The 13,980-nt window shown below is 48.2% G+C and overlaps 1 protein-coding gene across 1 annotated transcript in view; it reads right to left on the bottom strand.

The window, feature by feature from the left end:
• ZC3H4 (zinc finger CCCH-type containing 4) overlaps nt 1-12,654 on the bottom strand; it is a 34,003-nt gene extending 21,349 nt beyond the window's left edge. The window contains 4 exon segments of the mRNA XM_062512450.1: nt 135-342; nt 2,682-2,789; nt 4,910-5,261; nt 12,503-12,654. Of these exon segments, the coding sequence (XP_062368434.1) occupies nt 135-342; nt 2,682-2,789; nt 4,910-5,261; nt 12,503-12,654 (820 nt within the window).
• Between the last annotated feature and the right edge of the window lie 1,326 nt (nt 12,655-13,980).

Here is a 13,980-nt window from a genome sequence, read left to right as displayed (position 1 = left end):
CCAATACTGATTTTTTGGGGTTATTTTGGTGTTTTTTAAGAGTTTTTAATGCGGTTTTTGGGATTTTTTTTTAGGGATTTTTTTGCGATTTCCCCAATTTGGGACTGTCCCAGTTGTCCCAGTTTGCCCAGTACCTCTGGCACGGTGGGATCCCTCCTTGGAGCGCCGGTACTGGTTGAGCTCCTTGGCGAAGTCGTCGTAGCCGTCCCTGGGAGCCTCCTCATCCTCTTCGGCCTCGAAGGGCCCGAAATCCTCGGGGTCGAAATCCTCGAAGGAGCCCCCGAAAGGTTTGGGGTCGGCCTTGGGGTGGGGCTTGCGGGGTAACTGGGAGTACTGGGAGCACTGGGAAGGCACAGGGAGGGGTTAGGATGGCACCGGAAGTGCTGGGAGCGCTGGGGAGGGCACTGGGAGCACTGGGGAGGGCACTGGGAGAACTGGGAATGGCACTGGGAGCACTGGGAATGGCACTGGGAGCGCTGGGGAGGGCACTGGGAGAACTGGGAATGGCACTGGGAGCACTGGGAATGGCACTGGGAGCGCTGGGGAGGGCACTGGGAGAACTGGGAATGGCACTGGGAGCACTGGGAATGGCACTGGGAGCGCTGGGGAGGGCACTGGGAGCGCTGGGGAGGACACTGGGAGTGCTGGGGAGGGCACTGGGAGCACTGGGGAGGGCACTGGGAGAACTGGGAATGGCACTGGGAGAACTGGGAATGGCACTAGGAGCGCTGGGGAGGGCACTGGGAGAACTGGGGAGGGCACTGGGAGAACTGGGGAGGGCACTGGGAGAACTGGGAATGGCACTAGGAGCGCTGGGGAGGGCACTGGGAGAACTGGGGAGGGCACTGGGAGAACTGGGGAGGGCACTGGGAGAACTGGGAATGGCACTGGGAGCGCTGGGGAGGACACTGGGAGCGCTGGGGAGGGCACTGGGAGAACTGGGAATGGCACTAGGAGCGCTGGGGAGGACACTGGGAGCGCTGGGGAGGACACTGGGAGCGCTGGGGAGGGCACTGGGAGAACTGGGGAGGGCACTGGGAGCACTGGGGAGGACACTGGGAGCACTGGGGAGGGCACTGGGAGCACTGGGGAGGACACTGGGAGCGCTGGGGAGGGCACTGGGAGCACTGGGAATGGGATGGGTTGGGATCTCCACAATGCAGCTCATGAGGGAGGTTATTCCCAGTTACTCCCAGTACTCCCAGTACAACTCACGCTCTGTTCCCACAGTCCCACTCCCAGTACTCCCAGTTCCCCCCCAGTTCCTGCCCGCAGGACACCCGCCCCGTTCCTGCGGTCCCAGTCCCCCCCAGTCCCCTCCAGTACCCCCCAGTTTCTCCCAGTTCCTGTTCCCAGTTCCTGTTCCCAGTTCCTGTCCCCAGTCCCTGTTCCCAGTCCCTCCAGTTCCTGTCCCCAGTTCCCATCCCCAGTTCCTGTCCCCAGTCCCTCCCAGTCCCTCCCAGTTCCCCCCAGTTCCCATCCCCAGTTCCTGTCCCCAGTCCCTCCCAGTCCCTCCCAGTTCCCCCCAGTTCCCGTCCCCAATTCCTGTCCCCAGTCCCTCCCAGTCCCTCCCAGTTCCCCCCAGTTCCCATCCCCAGTCCCTGTCCCCAGTCCCTCCCAGTCCCTCCCAGTCCCCCCCAGTTCCCGTCCCCAGTTCCCGTCCCCAGTTCCTCCCAGTCCCTCCCAGTGCCCCCCAGTCCCCATCCCCAGTTCCTGTCCCCAGTCCCTCCCAGTCCCTCCCAGTCCCCCCCAGTTCCCGTCCCCAGTTCCCGTCCCCAGTTCCTCCCAGTCCCTCCCAGTGCCCCCCAGTCCCCATCCCCAGTTCCTGTCCCCAGTCCCTCCCAGTCCCTCCCAGTCCCCCCCAGTCCCCGTCCCCAGTTCCCGTCCCCAGTCCCTCCCAGTCCCTCCCAGTCCCCCCCAGTTCCCGTCCCCAATTCCTGTCCCCAGTCCCTCCCAGTCCCTGTCCCCAGTTCCCGTCCCCAATTCCCGTCCCCAGTCCCTCCCAGTCCCCCCCAGTCCCCGTCCCCAGTTCCCGTCCCCAGTCCCTCCCAGTCCCTCCCAGTTCCCCCCAGTTCCCGTCCCCAATTCCTGTCCCCAGTCCCTCCCAGTCCCCCCCAGTCCCCGTCCCCAGTTCCCGTCCCCAGTCCCTCCCAGTCCCTCCCAGTCCCCCCCAGTTCCCGTCCCCAATTCCTGTCCCCAGTCCCCCCCAGTCCCCCCCAGTCCCCGTTCCCAGTTCCCGTCCCCAGTCCCCCCCAGTCCCCCCCAGTCCCCCCCAGTTCCCGTCCCCAGTCCCTCCCAGTCCCCCCCAGTCCCCGTCCCCAGTTCCCGTCCCCAGTCCCTCCCAGTCCCCCCCAGTCCCCGTCCCCAGTTCCCGTCCCCAGTCCCTCCCAGTCCCCCCCAGTCCCCGTCCCCAGTTCCCGTCCCCAGTCCCTCCCAGTCCCCCCCAGTCCCCGTCCCCAGTTCCCGTCCCCAGTCCCTCCCAGTCCCCCCCAGTCCCTCCCAGTCCCCGTCCCCAGTTCCCGTCCCCAGTCCCTCCCAGTCCCTCCCAGTCCCTCCCAGTCCCCGTCCCCAGTTCCCGTCCCCAGTCCCTCCCAGTCCCCCCCAGTCCCCGTCCCCAGTCCCCGTCCCCAGTCCCTCCCAGTCCCTCCCAGTGCCCCCCAGTCCCCGTTCCCAGTTCTCACCCCGTGTCCCGGGCTGTGCTCCCGGGCTTTCCTGGGCCCTTTTTCCCCGGGCCCGGGCTCGGAGCCGTCGCTGAAATCCGAGAATTCCTCGCTGGACGAAACCGGGCGCTGCAAATTCCAAAGGGTGGGGGATTTGGAATTGGATTTGGAATTTCCCTCAGGAAATCTCCATGGAATTCCGGCATTAACGCATTGAGAGGCTAAAAAATGGATTTTTCATGGGATTTGAGGGGAATTTTTAAATGGAATTTTGGGATCGGAATGGTAAAAAAAAAAAAAAGGATTTTCGATGAGTTCGAGGGGAATTTTTATGGAATTTATGCAGAATTTTTAATGGAATTTTAATGGAGTTTTTATGTCACTCTTCTGGAATTTTTGGGATAAGGATTCCAAAAACAATGGATTTTTCATGGGATTTGAGGGGAGCTCTAATGGAATTTCAGGGGGATCTTCATGGCATTTTTAATGGAATTTTAATGGAATTCTTGTGGCGTTTTTATGGGATTTCAATGGAATTTTTATGGCATTTTAATGGAATTTTTACGGCATTTTTAATGGAATTTTAATGGAATTCTTGTGGCGTTTTTATGGGATTTCAATGGAATTTTTATGGCATTTTAATGGAATTTTTATGGCATTTTTAATGGAATTTTAATGGAATTCTTGTGGCATTTTTATGGGATTTCAATGGAATTTTTATGGCATTTTAATGGAATTTTTATGGCATTTTTAATGGCATTTTTCACGGGGTTTTCAGGGCATTTTGGGATTAAAATTCTTAAAAAATAAATGGATTTTTCACGGGATTTGAGGGCAGCTCTAAGGGAATTTCAGGGTACCTTTTATGGAATTTTTTAATAGAATTTTTATGGCATTTTTAATGGAATTTTTGTGGGGTTTTCACAGGATTTTGGGATTAGGATTCTAAAAAATAAATGGATTTTTCATGGGATTTTGGGATTAGAATTCTAAAAAATAAATGGATTTTTCACGGGATTTTGGGATTAGAATTCCAAAAAAATAAATGGATTTTTCACGGGATTTTGGGATTAGGATTCTAAAAAATAAATGGATTTTTCACGGGATTTTGGGATTAGAATTCCAAAAAAATAAATGGATTTTTCACGGGATTTTGGGATTAGAATTCCAAAAAAATAAATGGATTTTTCACGGGATTTGAGGGCAGCTCTAAGGGAATTTCAGGGTACCTTTTATGGAATTTTTTAATAGAATTTTTATGGCATTTTTAATGGAATTTTTGTGGGGTTTTCACAGGATTTTGGGATTAGGATTCTAAAAAATAAATGGATTTTTCACGGGATTTTGGGATTAGAATTCTAAAAAATAAATGGATTTTTCACGGGATTTTGGGATTAGAATTCCAAAAAAATAAATGGATTTTTCACGGGATTTTGGGATTAGGATTCTAAAAAATAAATGGATTTTTCACGGGATTTTTGGGATCAGAATTCTAAAAAATAAATGGATTTTTCACGGGATTTTGGGATTAGAATTCTAAAAAAAATAAATGGATTTTTCACGGGATTTGAGGGCAGCTCTAAGGGAATTTCAGGGTACCTTTTATGGAATTTTTTAATAGAATTTTTATGGCATTTTTAATGGAATTTTTGTGGGGTTTTCACAGGATTTTGGGATTAGGATTCTAAAAAATAAATGGATTTTTCACGGGATTTTGGGATTAGAATTCCAAAAAAATAAATGGATTTTTCACGGGATTTTGGGATTAGAATTCCAAAAAAATAAATGGATTTTTCACGGGATTTTGGGATTAGGATTCTAAAAAATAAATGGATTTTTCACGGGATTTTGGGATTAGGGTTCTAAAAAATAAATGGATTTTTCATGGGATTTTGGGATTAGAATTCTAAAAAATAAATGGATTTTTCACGGGATTTTGGGATTAGGGTTCTAAAAAATAAATGGATTTTTCACGGGATTTTGGGATTAGAATTCTAAAAAATAAATGGATTTTTCACGGGATTTTGGGATTAGAATTCTAAAAAAAATAAATGGATTTTTCACGGGATTTGAGGGCAGCTCTAAGGGAATTTCAGGACAATTATTTTTTTTACGACATTTAAAAAAACCAACCCCAAAAAAAAAAAAAAAAAACCCAAAAAAAAAGCAAAAAAAACCCCAAAAAAACCCCAGCCCCAACAAACCCCCGTGGGATTTGCCCGCTATAAAAACCCATCGGGAATTCCCACCTTGTGCTTGGATTTCCTTTTTTTCTTGGCCCTCCTCCTGTCCCTGTCCCTGTCCCTGTCCCGGTCCCGGTCCCGGTCCCGATCCCGATCCCGATCCCGTTCCCTGCGACGTTTCCTCTTGAGCCTGCGGTGAGCTTTGTCCTCCTCGGAGCCGCTGCGGTGACGCTCGCGCCGGGCCGGGCACTGGGAGCGGCACTGGGAGTACTGGGAGTACTGGGAGTACTGGGAGCGAGACCGGGATCGCGAGCGGCGCGAGCGGGAGCGCCGGGAACGGCAGCGGGAATGAGAAGGGTCCGGGATTTCATCGGCGCCGTCGTCCTCCAGCTCGCCTTCCTCCAGCTCTCCGTCCTCCCTGGGGGAAAAATGGAATTATTGGGGTTAGAAATGGAATTGTTGGGGGGAAAATGGAATTATTGGGGTTAGAAATGGAATTATTGGGGTTAGAAATGGAATTATTGGGGTTTTATATCAGCCTTCCTCCAGCTCTCCGTCCTCCCTGGGGGGAAAATGGAATTATTGGGGTTAGAAATGGAATTGTTGGGGTGAAAAATGGAATTGTTGGGGTTAGAAATGGAATTATTGGGGTTTTATATCAGCCTTCCTCCAGCTCTCCGTCCTCCCTGGGGGAAAAATGGAATTGTTGGGGTTAGAAATGGAATTATTGGGGTGAAAAATGGAAATATATGGGGTAAAAATGGAGTTATTGGGGGGAGAAATGGAGTTATAGGGGTTAGAAATGGAATTATTGGGGTTAGAAATGGAATTATTGGGGTTAGAAATGGAATTATTGGGGTTTTATATCAGCCTTCCTCCAGCTCTCCGTCCTCCCTGGGGGAAAAATGGAATTATTGGGGTGAAAATGGAATTATTGGGGTGAAAAATGGAAATATATGGGGTAAAAATGGAGTTATTGGGGGGAGAAATGGAGTTATAGGGGTTAGAAATGGAATTATTGGGGTTAGAAATGGAATTATTGGGGTTAGAAATGGAATTATTGGGGTTTTATATCAGCCTTCCTCCAGCTCTCCGTCCTCCCTGGGGGGAAAAATGGAATTATTGGGGTTAGAAATGGAATTATTGGGGTTAGAAATGGAATTATTGGGGTTTTATATCAGCCTTCCTCCAGCTCTCCGTCCTCCCTGGGGGGAAAATGGAATTATTGGGGTTAGAAATGGAATTGTTGGGGTTAGAAATGGAATTATTGGGGTGAAAAATGGAATTATTGGGGGGAAAAATGGAATTATTGGGGTTAGAAATGGAATTATTGGGGTTTTATATCAGCCTTCCTCCAGCTCTCCGTCCTCCCTGGGGGGAAAAATGGAATTGTTGGGGTTAGAAATGGAATTATTGGGGTGAAAAATGGAAATATATGGGGTAAAAATGGAGTTATTGGGGGGAGAAATGGAATTATTGGGGTTTTATATCAGCCTTCCTCCAGCTCTCCGTCCTCCCTGGGGGGAAAATGGAATTATTGGGGTGAAAAATGGAATTATTGGGGTTAGAAATGGAATTATTGGGGTTAGAAATGGAAATATATGGGGTAAAAATGGAATTATTGGGGTTAGAAATGGAATTATTGGGGTTTTATATCAGCCTTCCTCCAGCTCTCCGTCCTCCCTGGGGGGAAAAATGGAATTGTTGGGGTGAAAATGGAATTATTGGGGTGAAAAATGGAAATATATGGGGTAAAAATGGAGTTATTGGGGGGAGAAATGGAGTTATTGGGGTTAGAAATGGAATTATTGGGGTTTTATATCAGCCTTCCTCCAGCTCTCCGTCCTCCCTGGGGGGAAAAATGGAATTGTTGGGGTTAGAAATGGAATTATTGGGGGGAGAAATGGAAATATATGGGGTAAAAATGGAATTATTGGGGGAAAAATGGAGTTATAGGGGTTAGAAATGGAATTATTGGGGTTAGAAATGGAATTATTGGGGGGAAAAATGGAATTATTGGGGGGAGAAATGGAATTATTGGGGTTAGAAATGGAATTATTGGGATTCCAGATCATTCCTGGGACATTGAAAGTGGAATTGTGGGGATTAAAAATGGAATTATAGGGGTTAGAAATAGAATTGTGGGGGTAAAAAAATGGAATTTGGGGGGGGAAAGTGAAATTATTGGGATTTTAGATCATTCCTGGGACATTCAAAACGGAATTGTGGGGATTAAAAATGGAATTGTGTTGTTAAAAAATAAAATTATGGGGGTTAAAAGTGAAATTCGGGGGGTTTTAGATCGCTTTTGGGAGACTGAAAATGGAATTATTGGGATTTCAGATCATTTTTGGGACATGAAAAATGGAATTGTGGGGATTAAAAATGAAATTTTGGGGATTAAAAATGAAATTGTGGGGATTAAAAATGGAATTGTGGGGATTAAAAATGAAATTGTGGGGATTAAAAATGGAATTTTGGGGATTAAAAATGAAATTGTGGGGATTAAAAATGGAATTGTGGGGATTAAAAATGGAATTTTGGGGATTAAAAATGAAATTGTGGGGATTAAAAATGGAATTTTGGGGATTAAAAATGGAATTGTGGCGGTTTTAGGGGAAAAAATGGGAATTTGGGGGGTTTTTTGGGAGGAAAATTTGGAATTTTGTGGGGATTTTTTTTCCAGGGGAAAACGGGAATTGTTTTGGGGGTTGGAAAGGGCAGAATTCACACCTGGAGCACACCTGGAGCACACCTGGGGCACACCTGGGGCACACCTGGAGCACAACTGGGGCACACCTGGAGCACAACTGGGGCACACCGGGAGCACAACTGGAGCACACCTGGGGCACACCTGGGGCACACCTGGGGCACAACTGGGGCACACCTGGAGCACACCTGGGGCACACCTGGAGCACACCTGGGGCACACCTGGAGCACACCTGGGGCACACCTGGAGCACACCTGGGGCACACCTGGGGCACAACTGGGGCACACCTGGAGCACACCTGGGGCACACCTGGGGCACAACTGGGGCATACCTGGGGCACAACTGGGGCACACCTGGAGCACACCTGGGGCACACCGGGAGCACAACTGGGGCACACCGGGAGCACAACTGGGGCACACCTGGAGCACACCTGGAGCACACCTGGGGAACACCCGGGGCACACCTGGACTACACCTGGAGCACAACTGGGGCACACCTGGGGCACACCTGGAGCACACCTGGGGCACACCGGGAGCACACCTGGGGCACACCTGGAGTACACCCGGGGCACACCTGGGGAACACCCGGGGCACACCTGGAGCACACCGGGAGCACACCTGGAGCACACCTGGGGCACACCTGGGGCACACCGGGAGCACACCTGGAGCACACCTGGGGCACACCGGGAGCACACCTGGGGCACACCTGGGGCACACTGGGAGTACACTGGGAGCACACCTGGGGCACACCTGGAGCACACCTGGGGAACACCCGGGGCACACCTGGAGCACACCTGGAGCACAACTGGGGCACACCTGGGGAACACCCGGGGCACACCTGGAGCACACCTGGGGCACACCTGGAGCACAACTGGGGCACACCTGGGGCACACCTGGAGCACACCCGGGACACACCTGGGGCACACCTGGGGCACACCTGGATGGGGCAGGGAGGCGTTTGTCACCTTTGGTTGCTGCTTTTCACCTTTTTTAACCATTTCCACTTTTTGTTTCTCACCGATTTTCACCAACTTTTCCACTTTTTATTTTAAATTGATTTTATTTTTTGTGTGTGTGGAAATTCCCCTTCCAGGTTGGAATTTTTGGGGGTTTTTTTTTGTTGGTTTTTTTGTTGGGGTTTTTTGTGGTTTTTTTGTTGTTGGTTTTTACCTTTTTTCAACCATTTTCACTTTTTTTTTTTCACTGATTTTCACCAACTTTTCCACGTTTTTTGTTCTTTTTAATTTTTTTTGTGTGTGGAAATTCCTGTTCCAGGTTGGAATTTTTTGTTTCTTTTGGGGTTTTTTTTTGTTTTTTTTTTTTATATTTTTTTAACCATTTTCACTTTTTTTTAAACTGATTTTCATCAACTTTTCCACTTTTTCAAATTTTTTTTTTTTTTTCTGTGTGTGGAAATTCCTGTTCCAGGTTGGAATTTTTTGTTTCTTTTGGGGGTTTTTTTTGTTGGGGTTTTTTTTGTTGTTTTTTTATTGTTGGTTTTCAGCTTTTTTCAACCATTTTCACTTTTTTTTTTCCCACTGATTTTCACCAACTTTTCCACTTTTTTTGTTCTTTTTAATTTTTTTTTTTTTTTTTGTGTGTGTGGAAATTCCTTTTCCAGGTTGGAATTTTTTGGGTTTTTTTTTTTCCTTGTTATTTTTTTTGTTTTGTTTTGTTTCTTTTTTGTTGTTGTTGTTTTCACCTGGAATTTTCCCCTTTTTTTTTTTTTTCCTCTTTTTCCTTTTTTTTTTTTTTGGGGGGGGGTGGGGGAGGGGATTTGTGTGCTTTTGTGACTTTTTTTTTTTTTTGGGGGGTGGGGAGGGGATTTTTGGGAATTCTGCTTGGTTTGGGACACACTGGGAGAATTTTTTATGGATTTTTACACTCGGGAATGGTGGGGAAGAAATCAAGGGAAAAAGAAGGAGAGGAAGGGGGGGAAAAGGCACCAAAAATTCACAAAATTCCCATTTTTTTTTTTTTTTCCTTTTTTCCCACCCTGAACCCACACGGAAATAAATCCCAGCTCCCCAAAATTCCCTGGATTTGGGTTTAGTTTTGTTTTTTTTTCACCAAAACTCCCCAAAATCCCTCAAGTTTTTTTTTTTTTTAAAGTAAAATTCCCAAACTTCCCTTAATTTGGTTTTTTTCCCCCTAAAAGTTCCCCAAAACTCCCTGAATTTTTCTTTTTTTTCCCCTAAAAAATTCCCTTTTTTCATTTTTAACACCCCAAAACTCCCTGAATTTCTTTTTCCCCTAAAAAAATTCCCTTTTTCATTTTTAAACACCCCAAAACTCCCTGAATTTTTCTTTTTTTTCCCCTAAAAAATTCCCTTTTTCATTTTTAAACACCCCAAAACTCCCTGAATTTTTCTTTTTTTTCCCCTAAAAAATTCCCTTTTTTTCATTTTTAAACACCCCAAAACTCCCTGAATTTCTTTTTCTCCTAAAAAATTCCCTTTTTTCATTTTTTTAAACACCCCAAAACTCCCTGAATTTTTCATTTTTTTCTCCCCTAAAAAGACCCCCAAAATTCCCTTATTTTATTATTTTTATTTTAAAAAAATAACTAAATCCCCAAGATTTATCCTTTTTTTTCCCTTCAAATACTTTGAAAATTCCCTGAATTTACCTTTTTTCCCCCTAAAAAAAATCTCCCTGAATTTACCTTTTTTCCCCCTAAAAAAAATCTCCCTGAATTTACCTTTTTTCCCCTAAAAAATCTCCCTGAATTTACCTTTTTTCTCTACAAATACTCCCAAAATTCCCTGATTTTCCTTTTTTTTCCCTGTTTTTCTCACGTTATTTGGATTAAACTAAAATTAAAAAAACAAAAAAACAAAAATACAAAAAAAAAACCCAAAAACCAGCTCCGAGTTCTGGTGGGGAAATGTCACCAAAAAAAAAAAAAAAAAATTAAAAAAAATATTTTGGAGGCAGATTTGGAGATTTTTGGAACATTTTAAACCCTGATCCTGATTTAGGGGAGAATTTAAAGAAATAAATTGAATTTTAATGAAGGAATAAAGGAATAATTATGAACCAATCCCCCCCCAAAAAAGGGGTGAAATCCCCCAAAAATGGAGCTTAAAAAAAAAAAACAAAATAGGAGTTAACCCCACAGTACCTAAATATCCCTAAAAAAATAAATTAAATTCCCTAAAAGTGGCACAAAAACCCCCCAAAAAAAACCCCAAATCCCCCAAAAATTCAACAAGATCCCCCCCCATGGAAGGAAAAAGGAGCTGAACTCATCCAAGAGTTAAAATCTCCCAAAAAAAGAGAATTTGAATCTCCTGAAAATTGGTTAAACACGCCCCCCCCCCAAAAAAAAATGAGTTTTTGGTTTACCTGAAAAAGGAACTAACCACCCTAAAAAATAAATCTTCTGGAAGAGGTGAAACCTCCCCCCAAAAAAAGCAAATTTTAATTTTCCCTAAAGAGGAACTAACCCCCCCCCCAAAATTAATCCCCTAAAGGAGGGGATTAAACCCCCACAGGAAAAAAAAATAATTTTAACTTTTCCTAAAGAGGAATTAATCTCTCAAATTAAATACCTTAAAAATTAATTTTAACTTTTCCTAAACTCCCCCAAATTAAACATCCTAAAGATCAATTTTAACTTTTTCTAAACTAACTCCCCACAAATTAAATACTTTAAACGTTAATTTTAACTTTTTCTAAACTAATTCCCCCGAAATTAAATATCCTAAACATTAATTTTAACTTTTCCTAAACTAATTCCCCCAAAATTAAATACCCTAAACATTAATTTTAACTTTTCCTAAACTAATTCCCCCAAAATTAAATACCCTAAACATTAATTTTAACTTTTTCTAGAGGAATTGCTCCCTCAAAATGAGTATCTTAAAAATTATTAATTTTAACTTTTTCTAAACTTAACTCCCCCCAAATTAAATACCCTAAAAATTAATTTTTATTTTCTCTAAAAAGGAACCACCCCCCCCAAAACTGACCTAAATCTCTCACCCCTCCTCTTCCTCCCCTCAGAGCCCCCCCCGGGCTCACCCCTCTCTTCCTCTTCTTCCTCACCCTCCTCTTCCTCCTCCAATTCCCCTCAGGGCCTTCCTCCTCCTCCTCCTCCTCCTCGGGATCCCCTCCCCACCCAAATCCCCCTCAGGGCCTTCCTCGCCCTCCTCTTCCTCCTCGGGATCCCCTCCCCACCTAAATCCTCCTCAGGCTCTTCCTCCTCCTCTTCCTCACTCTCTTCCTCAAGCCCTTCCTCCTCCTCCTCAGGATCCCCTCCCCACCCAAATCCCCCTCAGGGCCTTCCTCACCCTCCTCCTCTTCCTCAAGCCCTTCCTCGTCTTCCAAAGAATCCCCCTCAGGTTCTTCCTTTTCCTCCTCCCATCCCCCTCAGGGCCTTCCTCACCCTCCTCTTCCTCCTCGGGATCCCCTCCCCACCTAAATCCTCCTCAGGCTCTTCCTCCTCCTCTTCCTCACTCTCTTCCTCCTCCTCAGGATCCCCTCCCCACCTAAATCCCCCTCAGGCCCTTCCTCCTCCTCCTCCTCCTCCTCAAATCCCTCTCAGGCCTTTCCTCACCCCCCTCAAATCCCCCTCATGTCCTTCCTCTTCCTCAGGACCCTCCCCTAAATCCCCCTCAGGCCCTTCCTCACCCTCCTCCTCCTCCTCCTCCTCCTCACGAATCCCCCCCACCCCCAACACCCAAATCCCCCTCAGGCCCTTCCTCACAGCACCCCCCCTCCCCCATAGGCCCTTCCTCACCCTCCTCCTCCTCCTCCTCCTCCTCAGAGCCCCCCGAGCCCCCTCCCCACAGGCCGCCCCCCCTCAGCCCCTTGGCCCTGCCTGCCCCCCCCCCCTCCCCTCCCCTCACCCTTCCCTCCCGCCGCCCCCTCCCCAAACCTGGTCCGGCGAGCCGGACCGACCCCCAGCCACACAGAGAAAGCGCTCGGGAGAGGCGGTTACTGGACCTTTCGTCCGGGCCGTGATGGTGGCCTTGGAGCGGCGGCGGCGGCCGGGGGAGGCTGCAGCTGCCATGGCAGGACGGAGAAGGGGGAGTGCAGTGCGGGCTGGGGGGGGAGGCGGCGGCGGCGGGGGGGACACTCGGGCTCTCCACGGCCATGGGCAACGGGCAAGGGGTGGAGAACGGGGGGCACAGTCACTGAAAGGCGCGGGGGGCTCGGCCCGGCGGCTCCTCCGCCCGCGCCCCGCGCTCCGCGGGCGGACACACAAAATGGCGCCCGCCCTGAGGCAGCGCCCCGGCGGCCGCCGGAAACACCCGACCGCCGCCGGAAACTCCCGAGCGCCGCCGTTTCGGAAGGTGCCGAAAGCTGGCGGGGACGCACGAAGAGCTCGTCGGGTTTTTCCGGTTGGTGCCGAGCGTTTCCGAGCGCCTCCAAAGCTCTCCGGATTCTCTCCGAATTCCCTCCGAATTCCGTCGAAGTTCTCCGAATGTTTCCGAAAGTCTCCGCGCACGAGGATTTTCATAAGAAATTTAGGGCAACATTTTACGAGGAGGAAGTAAAAAAAAAAAAATTATAAGGAGATTTGGAGTCTTTTCCCCTCACGGGTTCCTCTTTCCCTGCCCAAATCCCCTCCCAAACCCACGGTGCCGCTTGATGATTGGACTCGATGTTTCCCAAAAATCCTCTTCCCACCTGGAGTACAGCTCAGGACGGGGAATTTCCACGGGTCACGGGATGTTTCTCCACATCCAAATGTCGCTCAACATTTCCCCCCCCCAAACTGTCCCGAATTTATAGGAAAATCCGTGGAAGGTGGGAGGAGCGGGAGGGGAGTTGGGGATCTTCCCGCGAGTTGGAAAAAAACAGCATAGACTTTATAAAAGTAGGATAAAACAGCCCCCAAAACCCCTGATTTTTCTAATTATGGACGGGAGCTTTCTAATTACTGACGGGATTTGTGCACCGGTTTGGCCCCTTCGATTTTTTTTTTGGGACGGGGATATCGTGGGATTTCCGACTTCCCCAAAGCTCCCCGAGTGTTTCCGGAGTTCTCCGACTCGTTCCGAAGACTTCCGAAAGTTGACGAAGGCGCGCTCGGAACGTTTCCGAAAGTCTCCGAACGGGGCTGACGGAGATTGACGAAACCGATGAGGGATGGCGGGAACGCCCGCAATGAGAGGAGGACGAGTCCATCTGAGTGCGGAAAAAGGCGGGGAACAACACGGACAGTACCACACGGCGCACGGGCAGGCCCTCAAAACCGATAACCGCGGCCTCGCGCCGTCACACCGGGATGAAACAGCGGCAGAAAAAAACCTCTGGTTGTTCTTTTCTCTTGAGGGGCCGCGAGTACCGGGAAGGGATTCGGTGCGGCTCCCCCCTCCCGGTGAGATGTGGAACGGCCGGGGTTTCCTCGGGCCGCTAGGGGGAGCTGCGAGTGGTGTGTGTGTGTGTGTTGGGGGGGGGTCTTTGAGGGAGCGTGA

Source organism: Cinclus cinclus, chromosome 37, assembly GCF_963662255.1.
Source record: "Cinclus cinclus chromosome 37, bCinCin1.1, whole genome shotgun sequence".
In the NCBI taxonomy this organism is placed as follows: Eukaryota; Metazoa; Chordata; class Aves; order Passeriformes; family Cinclidae; genus Cinclus; species Cinclus cinclus.
This window is presented reverse-complemented; position numbering and strand designations above follow the sequence as displayed.